The 15,560-nt window shown below is 42.7% G+C and overlaps 1 protein-coding gene across 2 annotated transcripts in view; it reads right to left on the reverse strand.

Annotated features, from left to right (window-relative positions):
* Pspc1 (paraspeckle protein 1) overlaps window positions 1-10,944 on the reverse strand; it is a 55,878-nt gene extending 44,934 nt beyond the window's left edge. The window contains exons 1-2 of one of the 2 annotated variants that reach the window (NM_025682.4): window positions 10,417-10,944; window positions 4,331-4,632 (exon numbers count right to left, since the gene is read on the reverse strand). In NM_025682.4, coding sequence (NP_079958.3) covers window positions 4,331-4,632; window positions 10,417-10,785 — 671 coding nt within the window. In that variant the 5' untranslated portion in view covers window positions 10,786-10,944. The remainder of the gene's footprint in view (window positions 1-4,330; window positions 4,633-10,416) is intronic. The other variant, NM_001360420.1, reaches the window with a different exon arrangement.
* Between the last annotated feature and the right edge of the window lie 4,616 nt (window positions 10,945-15,560).

A 15,560-nucleotide genomic window follows, 5' to 3' on the forward strand; every position in this document is an offset into this window, starting at 1 on the left:
ACTTGCAACCCTAACTAGAGGAAAACCACAAAATGAGTTAAATATAAGTACTTGCCTATTATACATATTATACCCCAAAACTGAGTAAAACTGAACATGGCAGTGCCTATAATCTCTGAACTTAGGAAGCAGAAGCATGAGAAACCTAAACTACAAGCCATCTGAAATTACATGCCAAGTGGGCCGCAGAAGAACCCATTAAAAAAAAAAAAAAAAAGAGTAGAGGGTGGGGCTGGACTCAGGATTTAAGAGCACTGGTGTTCTTCCAAAGGATCCAGGTTCAATTCCTGACACCCACATGGCAGTTCACACCAGAGATCCAATCCCCTTTTCTGGCTCCATCAACAGTAGGTATGCACGTGGTACAGAATATATGCAATCAAATACACATATACATAAAATTAAAATTAAGTAATTTAAAGGAAGAATGGAGAGGAGAAGGAAAAGATTGAACATTATTTCTTCCAAAACTGATTTCTAGTCAGGTGTGGTAGAGAATGCTTTAATCAGGAGGCAGGGAAGGACTGCCTCTTGTAACAGATCCTGACAAATACAAAATTTCCAATTTCCCCCTATTGTCTTGTCCCTGAATAGATGCAGGAATAAAAAAAGGGTCAAGATCAGTCAGTCACAAGCCATTTTTATCACATGACATAATAAAAGAAGAGGAATCTGAGGTATAATGTACTTAAGGGGCTCTCCCATCTTACCCTTGGTCTCACAATGCCTACCACTCCTGTGGAAGCTTCCTCTGTCCATTTTTGTAACTTAAACATGAGGATTTGAGCTCAATCCCCAGCATCCATTAAAAAGGCAAGTAGGGCAGGTACTGTAATTCCAGAGTTGGAAAGGCAGAGACAGACATATACATGGAGCTCACTAGCCAGCAAGCATAGCTAATCATATCAGTGGGTCTCAGGTCTTAGTAAGACCTTGTCTCAAATACAAGGTGACCCATTCTAGAAGACAACAACCAACATTTATCTCTGGCCCTTGATGATATTCATATAGACACACACTAAGACAAACAAAAAACAAAGACAAAAAAAAAAAAACCTGAAGTTTCAATTTTGAAAGATGTCTCCTATCCCATTTTCCCACCTAATACATTGTTTAGCAACTTGAGAGATATTCTATAAGTCATCAGGCGATAGGACAAAGCAGCGAAGGGTAAGGTATCTTTGCAGGCCTGTGCCAAGTTGTGCTGCTAAGAAATGAAGCCACACAGAGAGATCTAGTGCAGGAGGTTTACTTAAGGAAGAAGGGGATAGCAAAAGGCCATCTTGGAGTATGAGCATGGGAGAGAGGGGCAGAAAAAGAAGACAAGGAGGGAGGCTAGGAGGGAAGGAGAGAAAAAGGAAGGGGGCAGAAAGGAAGGGGAGGGAGGGAGTGAAGGAGGGAGGAGAGAGATGAGGGAAGTGGGGAGAGAGGGAGAAGGAGAGGAGAACACAGGCAAGGGACTGAGCAGGACAAGTAGGGAATGGGGGTTAGGGTGGGCAGTGCTTTTATGCACCTCACCTGTCAGTAGCAGTTGACCAGTAAGTGAGATGCCTCTAGGTCCCTGAGGGTAGAGAGGACTCAGCAGTAAGTGCAATGCTGCTCTTCCAGAGGACCCTAGTTCAAGTCCCAGCACCCACATCAGGTGTTCAGAAGTACCAGTAACTCCAGCTACTGCTGTTCTTTGAAAATCACTATAAAAAAATTAAAATGTGGGCTGGAGAAATGGCGGTTAAGAGCACTGACTGCTCTTCCAGAGGTCCTGAGTTCAATTCCCAGCAACCACATGGTGGCTCACAACCATCTGTAATGGGATCTGATATCCTCTTCTGGTGTGTCTGAAGAGAGCAATGGTGTACTCATATACATAAAATAATAATAAAAAATATTAAAATGTAGCTCTAAAGCAGAGGCTCTCAACCTTCCTAGTGCCACGATCCTTTAATTCAGTTCCTCATATTATTGTGACCCCCAAGCATAAAATTATTGTTACTACTCCTAAATAATTTTGATACTGTTATGAACTGTAATGCAAATATCTGATATATGACATACACACCCCCATAGGTATCAACCCACAGGTTGAGAACCATTGTTCTAGTGTGGTTAAGAGTATATCCTGGCTTTGCAGAAGAGACAAGTTCAGCTTCTAGTACCCATATTTGCAGTTCACAACTGCCTAAAACACCGGCTGAGGAGAATTTATCTAATGCCTGACAACTCTAGCCTCCAAGAGAAACTCAAGTCATGTACACATATACAAGCATATGTATATGTAAATGTATGTATAATTAAAAAATAAAAACTAGGGCTGGTGAGATGGCTCAGTGGGTAAGAGCACCTGACTGCTCTTCCGAAGGTCCAAAGTTCAAATCCCAGCAACCACATGGTGGCTCACAACCACCCATAATGAGATCTGATGCCCTCTTCTAGTGCGTCTGAAGACAGCTACAATGTGCTTACATATAATAAATTAATTAATTAATTTAAAATAAATAAATAAATAAAAATTAGTAATTTAAAAAGAAAATAAAGTACGCCACAGGGCTGATGTAGCTCAAGTAGAGAGCTTGTCTACCAAATACAATGCCCTGGATTTCATGCCATGCACTGCCCACACTCTTCAAAGCACAAGCCACAAGCTGAACATGGTGCGGTGGCCTGAATCTTTAATCCCACTACTTAGGAGGCAGAGAGGGGAGTGGATCTCTGGGAATTCAAGGCTAACCTGTCTACAGAGACTACATAGTGAAACCCTACATCAAAAGAAAACAAAACACAAGCCACAAACAAAAGAAATATTTGCAATTCTGATTATATAATTCATGAAGGCAAACTAAAAAAAAAAAAAATTTGGGCGAAAATTTTCAGATACTTCATGGTTGTATGTATTTGATATAACTGGCCAAAAGTACACACATACAAAAATGTTCAACCTTTGTCATCACAAAAAAAAATCTAATTTAGCATGCGATGAAATTTGTCCACATATTTAAGTCCAGAAACAGAAGTTGGTAGGACTATAATAGAACTATAGAATAACTAAAGCTGTCGGGCTGTGGTGGCGCAAGCCTTTAATCCCAGCACTAAGGAGGCAGAGGAAGGCAGATTTCTGAGTTCGAGGCCAGCCTGGTCTACAGAGTGAGTTCCAGGACAGCCAAGGCTACACAGAGAAACCCTGTCTCGAAGAAAAAACAACAACTAAAGCCTGCCGTTCATTGCTGGTGGGACTCAGAAGTGATAGCCACTTTGTGAAACAGTCTGACAGGTCCTGAAGTTAAACAGTCAGCAACCTATCCCAAGGCTGAGTGTGATAGCACATATCTGCAATGATACAAATACACACACATCAGAGTGAGTTCAGTCATCCTCAGCTGCATACGAAGTTTGAAGCAAACCTGCTCTACATAGTAAGACTATGTCTCAAAACAACAACACACTTCACTGAGCCATCTAGGCACCACACACTTTTAGTGCTTAGAAAGCTAAGAAAGGACGACTATATCTCAAGGTTTGCTACACATCAAGAAGATTCCAGGCCAGCCTGGACTATAAAGACTCAATACCCCCCCCAAAAAAATTCATTGGGTTCTACATTTAAAACAAGATGGATTTTGATGTAAGAAAATTATACCCCAAGAAAGCTACAATTTCTTAGGATTGCTCTATATGACTTCTAGTGAAAAGCACACCAAGAAAATGAGTATTCAATATCTACTTATCCTATGCAAACATGGACAAATATTATTCCAGAACAAACCATACATAATTGCACACACTTAAGTGTAAACCCAGCACTCAAAAGGCTGAGGTGAAAGACTGCTGCAAGTTCAAAGGCAACATCTGCAGCCTATATTTCAAAAACAAAAAACTGTCTTTAAAATAAAAAAGCCAGGCCTAATAGCACATGCTCACCTTTAAACCCTGTGGCTCACTAGCAAGAGGCAGGTAGTTTCTCTGAGTTTGAGACCAGCCTGTCTCTATAGTGAGCTCAGGGCCATCAAGAGCTATGAGAGATCTTGTCTCAAAAAAATTAATAAAATTAAAAACAAGGGCTGGAGAGATGGCTTAGTGGTTACGAGCACTGACTGTTCTTCCAAAGGTCCTGAGTTCAAATCCCAGCAACCACATGGTGGCTTATAACCATCTGTAATGGGGATCAGATGCCCTCTTCTGGTGTGTCTGAAGTGTACTTCCATATAATAAATAAATACATACATAAATAAATAAATCTTTTTTAAAAAAATTAAAAATAAACACACACACAAAAACAATTCCCAACAAACACAAGTCCATATTTAACTGGACAGAGGACAAGAGAGTTAAAACTTACGTTGTTAGCAAGAACGCCCCATCACCACATCTCTCCAGAGCCTTTCGTGCAGGAGGTTTCGCTGCAAATTCTACAAAACCTTTTCCTGTGGCTCTACCACGATCATCCACAACCACAACAGCTTTCTCTACTGGGCCAAACTGGGAAAATGCTTGCTCTAGAAGCTCATTGGAAACAACCGGAGAAAGGTTCTTGACCGTTAGGGCTGCTCCATGTGTAGCAAAGCGAATTCGGAGAGGTCTGCTCTTCAGTATGGTGCCATCCAACTCTGCTTTTGCAATTTCAGCCAGTGTTCTCGATTCCTTTTTAGGAGGAAAAGTCAATTTTTTAAAAGTTGAATTACAAGAAAATTAAAATAGTGGTTTGGCTCTAAGAAGACTGGGTATCACTAAGAAACAGATACTAAGGTCCCTTTCATCTTTAACCTTGGCATCACATGATTTACTATGCATTCCTGGTGGCGCACACCTTTAATCCCAGCACTTGGGAGGCAGAGGCAGGCAGATTTCTGAGTTCGAGGCCCAAGGCCAGCCCAGTCTACAGAAGAGAGTTCCAGGACAGCCAGGACTACACAGAGAAACCCTGTCTTGAAAACAAAACAAAACAAAACAAACCTCAGTCATTAAGCATTCAGGGCAGAGGTAAGTAGATCTCTAAGGTCAATGCCAGCCTGGCCTACAGAGTAAGTTCCAAGACAGCCAGGCTACACAGAGAAAACCCTGTCTTAAGAAATAAACCAAAGGGCTGGTGAGATGGCTCAGTGGGTAAGAGCACCCGACTGCTCTTCCGAAGGTCCAGAGTTCAAATCCCAGCAACCACATGGTGGCTCACAACCATCTGTAACAAGATCTGATGTCCTCTTCTGGAGTGTCTGAAGACAGCTGCAGTGTACTTACATATAATAAATAAATAAATCTTTAAAAAAAAAAAAAAAAAAAAAGAAATAAACCAAAACAAAAAAAACAAAAAACATTATTTTAAGAACAAGTATCAGTTTCTAGAACTACCATGAAAACAGTATTTCTTCACAAATACCTCAATGTTTGACACTGGTTGGTTGGTTCATTTATTTATAGGCTGTTTATTGATACAATCTCCCCATGCAGCATAGGCTGGCCTTTACGTTGTCCTTCCCCTACCCCACCCCCACAGACACCCCTGCTTCTGCTTTGTGAGTGCCGAGACACAAGTGTGTGCTACCTACTATGCCTGGATGATATTAACAACAAAACATATTATTAATGTCAACCTATCCACATATCTGCAAACACTACCATTAGGTCTTGTTAATCACTCCTCCTGAAATACCTACCTGGGCTACGTATTTTTTGCTATCATGGGAGGGAGTCAAATTCAAAGTCATGAACTGCATGCAGTTTCTCCAGTGTACTGAAAAGCAAGTGATACATTCAACACTGAACAGTTCCCTCACAAATGCTGCAATTGATAGGCATTTGCTATTGTGCACAGCTAGAAAGTTCTCTATTATCACAAATGAGTGTATTTCTAGTTTGTAATTGCCTATGTACACTTACTTCTTCACAGGAAGATGAGAACTGTTACAGTCCACAAACTACTTGTTATTTGATTTGCAATGAGACCCTATCTCCCAAAACAAACAAACAGTGGGTCAGTAAGATGGCTCAGCAGGTAAGGGCACATGTCACCAAGATGACTGATGTTTGATTCCCTAGGACCCCACAAAATGTAAAAGAGAACAGACTCCCAAAGGTGTTCTTAGACCTCCACATGTGTACTACTGTGTGCATGCACACTCATGCAAACATATCCACACACACAAATAAATAAATCTAACAAAAATTCAAAGAGAAACTCCTTTCTACTGAAGAGATTTCACATCTATGGTACAAGATAAGTATATATAATAATAAATAACTGATATAGTTAGTAGAAATGGTATTTATTGTGCTCCAAGAACTATGAAGAGCTTCTTTATGCTTATATACATTGAGCAGTGGTAGCACACACCTTTAATCCCAGCACTGGTTTAAAGGCAGAAGCAGGAGGACCTCCAAACTCAAAGCTAGTCTAGTTTACAGAACAAGTTCCAGGACAGCTGGAGAGATAGCTCAGCACTGACTGACTACTCTGCCAGAGGTCCTGAGTTCAACTCCCAGCAACCACATGGTGGTTCACAACTATCTGTAATAGGATGCAATGCCCTCTTCTGATGTGTCTGAAGACAGTTACACTGTACTCATATACAATAATAATTCTTTGGGAAAAAAAGTTCCAGGACAGCCAGAGCCACACCAAAAAAAAAAAAAAAGGGCTTGCCCCATGAAAACTGCCCCGAGGGTACACTACCTCTTTATTCAATCTGTGCATGATGGCAAACTTGGGAAGCATAGGCAGAAGGATTGGGAATTCCAAACTGGCCCAGGCTACAGAATAAAACCACTTCAAAGAGTTATAAAGTAGCATATACCTTTAATTCCAGCACGGGTGAGTTTCTGTGACCAGGCCAACCTGATCTACATAATTAGTTCCAGAACAACCAAGGTTAATACTGAGACCCTGCCTCGATGATAATAATAACAATAATAATAATAAATAATAATAAATTAGGAGGCTGGAAAGCTGGCTCAACACTTAAGAGCACTTGCTATTCTTGAAGAGATCTTGGGTTCAGTTCCCAGCACCCACACACACGGTGGCTCACGGCCATCCTTAACTCCAGTTCCAGGAGTCCAACACTCTGCCTCATGGTCATCAGGCATCAAGTGGTGCACAGACACACAGAAAAACACATCAGACATATAAATTAAAATAATAAATCTAAAAAGAATTTAAAAAATAACAGTATCAGCCAGCAAGATGGCCCACAAGGTAAAGGTGAGGCCACCAAGCCTGATGACGTGGGTTCAATCCCCAGAACCAACTCCCACAAGTTGTCTTCTGACCTCCATACTTGTACCATTGTTTGTCCAAAACATTTACATGAATGTAAAAAAAAGAAAAATAGGGCTGAAAAGATGGCTCAGCGGTTAAGAGCACTGACTGCTCTGCCAGAGGTCCTGAGTTCAATTCCCAGCAACCACATGGTGGCTCACAACCATCTGTAATGGGATCTGATGCCCTCTTCAGAACACTGTCTGAAGAGAACAATGATGGTGTATTCATATGCATAAAATAAATGAATATCTTTTTAAAAATTACCAAATTAAGGCTAGACATGACATGTTTAGTCCCAATATTCTTGGGAGGAAAAGGCAGGCAGATTTCTGTATGTTGTAGGCTAGACAGGGTTACATAATGAGACCTCGTCTCCAAAAATAAATATTACCAAATAAAAATAATTTCTATGAACTATGGAGACAGAGCAGCAGGAAAAGATGCCTTGCTGTGGAGCCTGGCAACCTAAACTCTATCCCTGGGTCCACACAGTGGGAGGAGAGAACTGACTCCTGCAGACTGAATCTGACCTCTACACATATGCTGTCATGCACATGCACACATAAGTAAAGGAAAAAAGTATTTCTAGGGGCTAAAAAGATAGCCCAGCAGTTAGAAGCACTTGTTGCTCTTTCAGGGGGTCTGGATTTGGTTCCAACACCTACATAATGGCTTGCCACAATCTATAATTCTAGCTGAAGAGAATCCAATGTTTCCTTCTGTCCTCCATGGGCACCAGGCACACAAATGGTTGTAGCTTTTGCTAGTTTGTGAGTTCTTCTTTTTCCCCACCCTTTATCTCCCGGGGTTCACACCCTATCACTAGATAGGAAAGAAAGACTAGAGAGAGGAAGAAAGAGAAATTCCTAAACCTAATTTCTTTCTTCTTTGGTTTCTTCCAACCACTAACAAACCACAGACAACTTCCATGAACAGCCAACACCTACAATCCCCGCCTACAGGGTTCTAGTATTTATATACCCTCGGAGACGATCCCAGAATTCCAAATATCACACAATCCTAGAAACTATCTGCAGCTGGCAAAACTATGCTTTCCTAGAGCAGGAGGCAAATCATAGTCAGCTGCTACAGACAGCCCCATAACCCCACACCTGGGATTTAAAAAGCACATTCTTATGATATTTCTGTATTTTTTACAGAAACCAAAAATCCACTCACTACACATAGTGGACACATACATGCAGGCAAAATATGAACACATATATTTTAAAGTTGATAATACATTTTTTTTCAACTTTTCAAGACATGGTTTCTGTATAGACCTGGCTGTCCTGGAACTCACTCTGTAAACTGGGCTGGCCACGAGCTCATGGAAATCTGTCTGCCTCTGCTAGGACCAAGTGCTAGGACTAAGGGCGTGCACCACTAACACCTGGCAAGATAATACATTTTTTAAAAGTACTTCTAGGGGCTGGAGAGATGGTTCAGCTGTTAAGAGCACTGACTGCTCTGCCAAAGGTCCTGAGTTCAAATCCCAGCAACCATCCTGAATGAGATCTTCCGCCCTTTTCTGGGGTGCCTGAAGACAGCTACAGTGTACTTACATATAATAAATAAACCTTTAAAAGAAAAAGTGCTTCTAGAGGAGTACTGGTTACAACTCTAATCTCAACACTATGAAGGCTGGCTATGCACCCACCCTGTCTCCCTTAAAAAGGGGAGTTGGGAAATCTCTAGAAATACAAACCAGGCAAAATTCATATCAGTTTTAAAGCCATTCTACTATCTACTTATTAAGTCACTGTATATCAATATTTATAATCACACATACTATACAATTATATGTATTTCCAATTGAAACATAGACTTAAGCAATACTTAGAATTTATAAATTTACCTGCTATGCACAGAATTCAGATTATACTGTAAAATTACTTAAGAAGATTAATTTCTGTAAGTTAACTAGTTTCCAATTAACAGGTCTTTTTATTCCTACACAAAAAAACTCTGGGTGCCAGATTTAGAGGAACACATCTTCCGTCATACCCCCATCCTGCTTTTCAGACAGAGTCTCTCTATTTAGTCCTGGCTGTCTTGAAACTTGCTATGCAGTCCAAACTGACCTGGAACTCACAAGAGATCATCCCACCTCTGCCTCCTCAGAGCTAGGATTAAAAGTGTGTGCCACTGGGCTGGAGATGGCTCAGAGGTTAAGAGCACCGACTGCTGCCGGGCGGTGGTGGCGCACCCCTTTAATCCCAGCACCCAGGAGGCAGAGGCAGGTGGATTTCTGAGTTCGAGGCCAGCCTGGTCTACAAAGTGAGTTCCAGGACAGCCAGGGCTACAGAGAAACTCTGTCTTGAAAAACCAAAAAAAAAAAAAAAAAAAAAAAAAGAAGTATGCGACTTGCAATTAACATATCAGGCATAAGCTTGGTGGTGGTAGCGCAGGTGCGCCTTTAATGTCAGAGCTCGGCTGGGACAAGCAGATCTGAGTCTGAGGCCAGCCTAGTTTACAGAGTGAGAGTTCCATGACAGCCAGGGCTATATAGAGAAACCCTGTCTGGAAAAACCAAAAATAAATGAATGAATGAATGAATGAATAGTGCTTCAAGCCGACAAACTAGGCATTTTTTTTTTTTACCTAATTGGATTTTTTTTCTTTACTTAAATTTAAGAGGGTATAGGATAATATTTTAATGCTAGGATAAGTCAAATACACGGTAGCACCCACCCTTGGCCCCAATTACTCTCAGGAGTTTGCAGACCTGGATGGCTTAGCGTAGACAGCACGCAATGCAGAGACAGAAGGCGAATACTTGCTAGGATGCAGAAGAAACCCCGGGCCTTGAGCATGCTAATGCTGGGCCAGGTTCTGCCACAGAGCTACACCACTCGACACATCCCCTTGAAAGCAAAAGGAAGCTGTGGATCATTCTGGTGAGGGAACAAATCCGCTGCTGAAATTCCTCAAGTTCATCCCCAATTCACCTCCGTGACAACAAAATTTGTCGCGCAAGACCGTCCACCCAGACGCCGCTGGTCCTCCTTGACCCCGCCCCCTGCGATAGCAGCGCGCTCCCGAAGTGAGCCCCGGGCGACCGGCGACCAGCAGGACAGAAGCCCTGCGGCGCCCTCACGCCAAACCGCAGCCCCCGCAGCTTTTTTTTGTTGTTGTTGTTGTTTCCTCGCGCCCCGCCGCAGACTCACCAGGCGGATGAAGCCGAAGCCTCGGTCGCGGTTGATGAAGACCTCGCTGGGCTCTCCGTAGCGCTCAAAGAGGCGCTTGAAGTCCTCCTCCGTGATGTCTGTGGGCAGGTTACCCACGAAGAGGCGGCAGCGCTGCGTGTACGTCTTCTCGCCCGGCTTGAGGAAACTCTTGATGTCGATGGTGAAGCCCAATTCCTCGTCCGGGTGCTCCTCGGAAGGTGCGGGTGGCGGCGCCTGCTCGCCGGCCAGCGTCAGCGCCATGGCCGCCGCGGCCACCGGTTCGCTCTCTCCGGCCGCCGACTCCAGGGCGCGAAGACGAGCCGGGTTTTTCTCAATACGTACTTGCTTCAGGTTTCCTCTTAACATCATCTTAGCAAGTTCGCTTGGGATGCTGGATGAGGCCTAGACGTCAAGGTACACACGTCTCCACATGTATCTATGGAAACGAAGCAAGGAAAGCCAGGTAACGGAGGGAAGCCCAGCCTCCCCGCAATCACGCCCGCGGTGGCCGAACGCTCAAAATGGCGCTGCTTCAAACTGCAGTTGGAAGAAGAGACGCGGGCAAGAGTCCCGCCCCTCCACGGCGCGCCTGCGCAAATCCCATACCCGCGAACCGTTTGCTAGCATGGCGCGTGCGCAAACTGTGGCGAGCCTTAGAGTCCACTCCTAGGGACATCGCAACCTAAGATAGTGCAGACTATTGGAGGAGGGGGTTGTTTTGTTTTCTTGCTCTATGCAACTGGAAGAGTATGGACATGTATATCCGAGGCTGACCTTAGCTTTCGACCCTCCGGACTCAGCCCTGGGACACCTAGGTCAGACACTACAAGTGAAGTGTTAGTACCAGTACACTCCATCCTGGCCTAACTATATAACCCTTGACCTGCGTTGCCAGGACAACGACCCTCAATCCCACAATCCACTTGGCTCAGTTCCCACCCTCACTGGTGTGACGTCATTTTCCGTATAAATGGGGGGGGGGAAGGAATTACCACCACCCTTCTCTTTCTCTCACCCCTCTTTCTTTTTCCTTTTCTCTGCCCTTCTACCCGCTTCGCCGCCCCCCTATCCCTACACAATAAACCTCTCCCACGTGGAACCACCTTGGCCTGGTCTGCTGTCTGGTCTATCTGCTCAAAATATATGTAGATTAATATTATCTGATATTAATTAACATATCATGAGGAACAAAGTATATGTGTACAATACGGTGTGAAAATACAATAATTTAGGGAATGTATTTGCCCTTTTAAATATTACGGCAACTATCATTGAATGGAAAAAGAAAAACTTGCATGTTATCGGCACTGGGTAGACAGGGAGGAAGATAGGCAGTTCAAGGTCAGCCTGGGCTACACAGCAAAGTGATATTAATAGAAAAAATGCTTCCTTTCATTTTTCTTGAGACAGGGTTTCTTTGTATAGCCCTAGCTGTCCTGGAACTCAGAGATCCACCCACCTGTGCTGGGATTAAAGGCATGAGCATATTTATACACAGCACTTAATAAAACAAATTTTCGAGGCAATTAAAAACACCTTTTAACAGGTATGGTAGCTTACACCTGTAATCCTAGCTAGCATTTGGGAAGCCAGAAAAAAACTAACAAAAATAATAAAGCTCTTAAAAATCATATTTCCTGATTAAGCAATCCAATGTTGGTTTTTTTCAGTGCTGGGAAATGAACTCGAGCTTTGCACACACCAGTGCTGAGCCCCACAGCCTCACAATCCAAGTTTCTGAAACAATCATGATTTTGCTTGGTTTAGTCTATATAGCCCAGGCAGTCCTGGAACTCTCTACCTAGACAAAGCTGGCCTTGAACTCACAGAGATCCTCCTGCCTGTGTTATCTTTGCCCCACTGCCTCTGCCTCCCAAGAGCTGTGTTTAAAGGTTCACACCACCCTGACTGTGTTGTGGATTATTAACTTCAGAGTAGAATTTCCTGGAATAGATTATAAAATTAATACAGACAGACCATGAACTCCTATGGACCAGACACCAGGCTTAAGTATCACAAACTTACTCTGTAAGGATTCAGGTAGGAAAAAGTTTAAGAAGTGTGGGCAATTCTGAACCTCTCACCTCAATCCCCTCCCATACAAATCCCAGCATATACAAGGTGTATCTTCAAAGACCACAAAAAGTAATTAAACTCACATACCACTCTACAAGGTGTTCATCAGTTTCTCATGAAAGTAGACTTTTTTTTTTCTTAACAATATGAAACTCGGGAGCTAGAGCGATGGCTCAACTCTTAAGGCACCAGTTGTTCTTGCAGAGGACCTGACATTCAACTCCCACAGGGCTGCTCCCAACCCAGTTGTATGGATCTGACTGATACCCTCTTCAGGCCTTGGGCACGTGACACACACATGACACACACATACAGGCAAAACACTCATACTTACAAAGTAACTGCTTGTTTTGTTTTTTGTTTTTCAAGACAGGGTTTCTCTGTGTGGCCCTGGATGTCCTGGAATTCACTCTGTAGACCAAACTAACCTCGAACTCAGAAATCTGCCTTCCTCAGCCTCCCAAATGCTGGGATTAAAGGCGTGCGCCGCCACCACCACCCGGCATGAAAACTATTCTTAAGTGTTAAAGTCAAATAAAAGTAATGTTCACACAGTCTTTTACAAAAATCTTCCCAGGAGCTTTGTTTGTGACCAGATCTCCTAGACTTTAGGCCGGCTCACTATAGAGCTGATGCTGGCCTTGAAATTATGATGCTGTGCCTTCATTCAAGTGCTGGGATCATGAATATGTATCACCAGACCTAGCTACAGAAGCTGAAGAGATGCTGCACTTGCTGGAACTCCCTCTGCAGACCAGACTGGCCTCAAATTCAGAGATCCACCTGCCTCTGCCACTGCCTCTGCAAGTGCTGGGTTTAAAGGCATGTTTCTTTTTTCTTTTCTTTTTTTTTTTTTTTTTTTTTTTTGGTTTTTCAAGACAGCGTTTCTCTGTATAGCCCTGGTTGTCCTGGAACTCACTTTGTAGACTAGGCTGGCCTTGAACTCAGAAATCCGCCAGCCTCTGCCTCCCAAGTACTGGGATTAAAGGCCTGTGCCACCATACCCAGCTCTCTTTTTTCTTTTTTCTTTTTCTTTCTTTTTTTTTTTTTTTAAGATTTATTTTATGTGTATGAGTACACTGTAGCTGTTTTCAGACACACCAGAGGGCATTGGATCCCATTACAGATAGTTGTGAGCCACCATGTGGTTGCTGAGAATTGAGCTCAGGACCTCTGGAAGAGCAGTCAGTGCTCTTAACCGCTGAGCCATCTCTCCAGCCCCTAAAGGCATGATTCTAAAGGTAACAGAAACAGAGATAGTTTATTAAGAAACAAAAAGGCTTAATCCCAGCACTTGGGAAGCAGAGGCAGGCGGATTTCTGAGTTCGAGGCAAGCCTGGTCTACAAAGTGAGTTCCAGGACAGCCAGGGCTACACAGAGAAACCCTGTCTTGAAAAATAAAAAAAAATAAAAAAATTAAAAAAAAAGAAAGAAAGAAAGAAAGAAAGAAAGAAAGAAAGAAAGAAAAAGGCTGTAAGGCATGGTATTTGGGAAGCAGAGACAGGCAGATTTCTGTGAGTTCAAAGCCAGCCTGGTTTACAGAGCTAGCTCCAGGACAGCAAAGGCTACACAAAGAAATCCTGTCTCAAAAAAACAGAAAGAAAAAAAAGAACAGGGCTCTGCCAAAGATGGGAGTGTACTACACCAACCCCAGTAGAATCTGTGCGACAAGTCCCACAGACTGAGGCGATAGACTTCAAAAGAAGGAGGTCTTCTGGAACCGGTTGTGAAACTCTTAGCCAGAGCAAAATATTGAGCCATAGCTCTCATGGCAATTGAGCTGTTTTGTTTTCTCTTATTCCTTTTCCTATTTACATGTTCCTAGTAGCCTAGGCCAAGCTCTTAAGTGAGAATAATGGGTAAGAAACCATCCCTTGAGATGGGATCACTAGCAGGACCTTATCTCTGGGGAAACCAATACTTTACTTTATAAATCATTTATAGGGGCTGGAGGGAGGTCAGGGGCTGGAGAGATGGCTCAGCGGCTAAGAGCACTCACTGCTCTTTTGAAGGTCCTGAGTTCAAATCCTAGCAACGACATGGTGACTCACAACCATCCATAACAAGATCTGACCCCCTCTTCTAGTGTGTCTGAAGACAGCAACAGTGTACTCATATATAATAAATAAATAAATAAATAAATAAATCTTAAAAAATTAAAATAAATCATTAATAAAGTTATATAATAGCATTATGACAGATAAAAACTTTCCCAACAATAAAATTTTATATGACTACATGTGTGTTATCAGAGGTGGGCTTTGCTATATGGTAAAGAAAGCCTTTAAAAAGAATTAAAATAGTTTAGATTTACCCATTGAAGAGTTATAAAAAATCAAGCATTAGATGTCAAGCAATAATTGACCATAAAGACTTATTAACCTGCTCTTAGGAATACGCCTCTAGCCCTGGATGGCTGTCCCACTGAATACACCCTTTCAGGGCTGTAACAGGGTGATTTCTATTAATCGTGATGCTACCTGTTCTGTTTGTGATTCTCTGAGTACTTCTTTTCAGAGTTGTAATGTTTGCTTGATTTTTGTGCTTTACTGTGCTAAATGATAATCATCATTGATGGTATTTGTGATTGCTCACTGAACACATCTTCTAAGAGTTGTAATGTTTGTTCTTTTAATGTATAAAAACCCCTGCTTTAGCCGGGTGGTGGTGGCACACGCCTTTGATTCCAGCACTTGGGAGGCAGAGGCAGGTGGATTTCTGAGTTTGAGGCCAGCCTGGTCTACAAAGTGAGTTCCAGGACAACCAGGGCTATACAGAGAAACCTTGCCTCGAAAAAAAACAAACAAACAAACAAAAAACGAACCCTGCCTGAGAGCTACAAAATACACTCAGATTCAAACTGCCTCTGTGTTTGTTTTTGTTTGTCACCAACAAATCCTTACCTACCTAGCTTCGAGGACCCTCATTCTAGGAACTCCCATACCCTACTGGGGTAGTCCGAGACAGGAGCGAGCTTGTGAGTGGGGGAAAGACATGCTCATAAGTCTAAATAACATATTATTGTGGTCACATATTACTCAGACATAAACTGCTGGGGGTGGTAGCAC

The sequence above is a fragment of the Mus musculus genome, chromosome 14 (genome assembly GCF_000001635.26).
Source record: "Mus musculus strain C57BL/6J chromosome 14, GRCm38.p6 C57BL/6J".
Taxonomy (NCBI): Eukaryota; Metazoa; Chordata; class Mammalia; order Rodentia; family Muridae; genus Mus; species Mus musculus.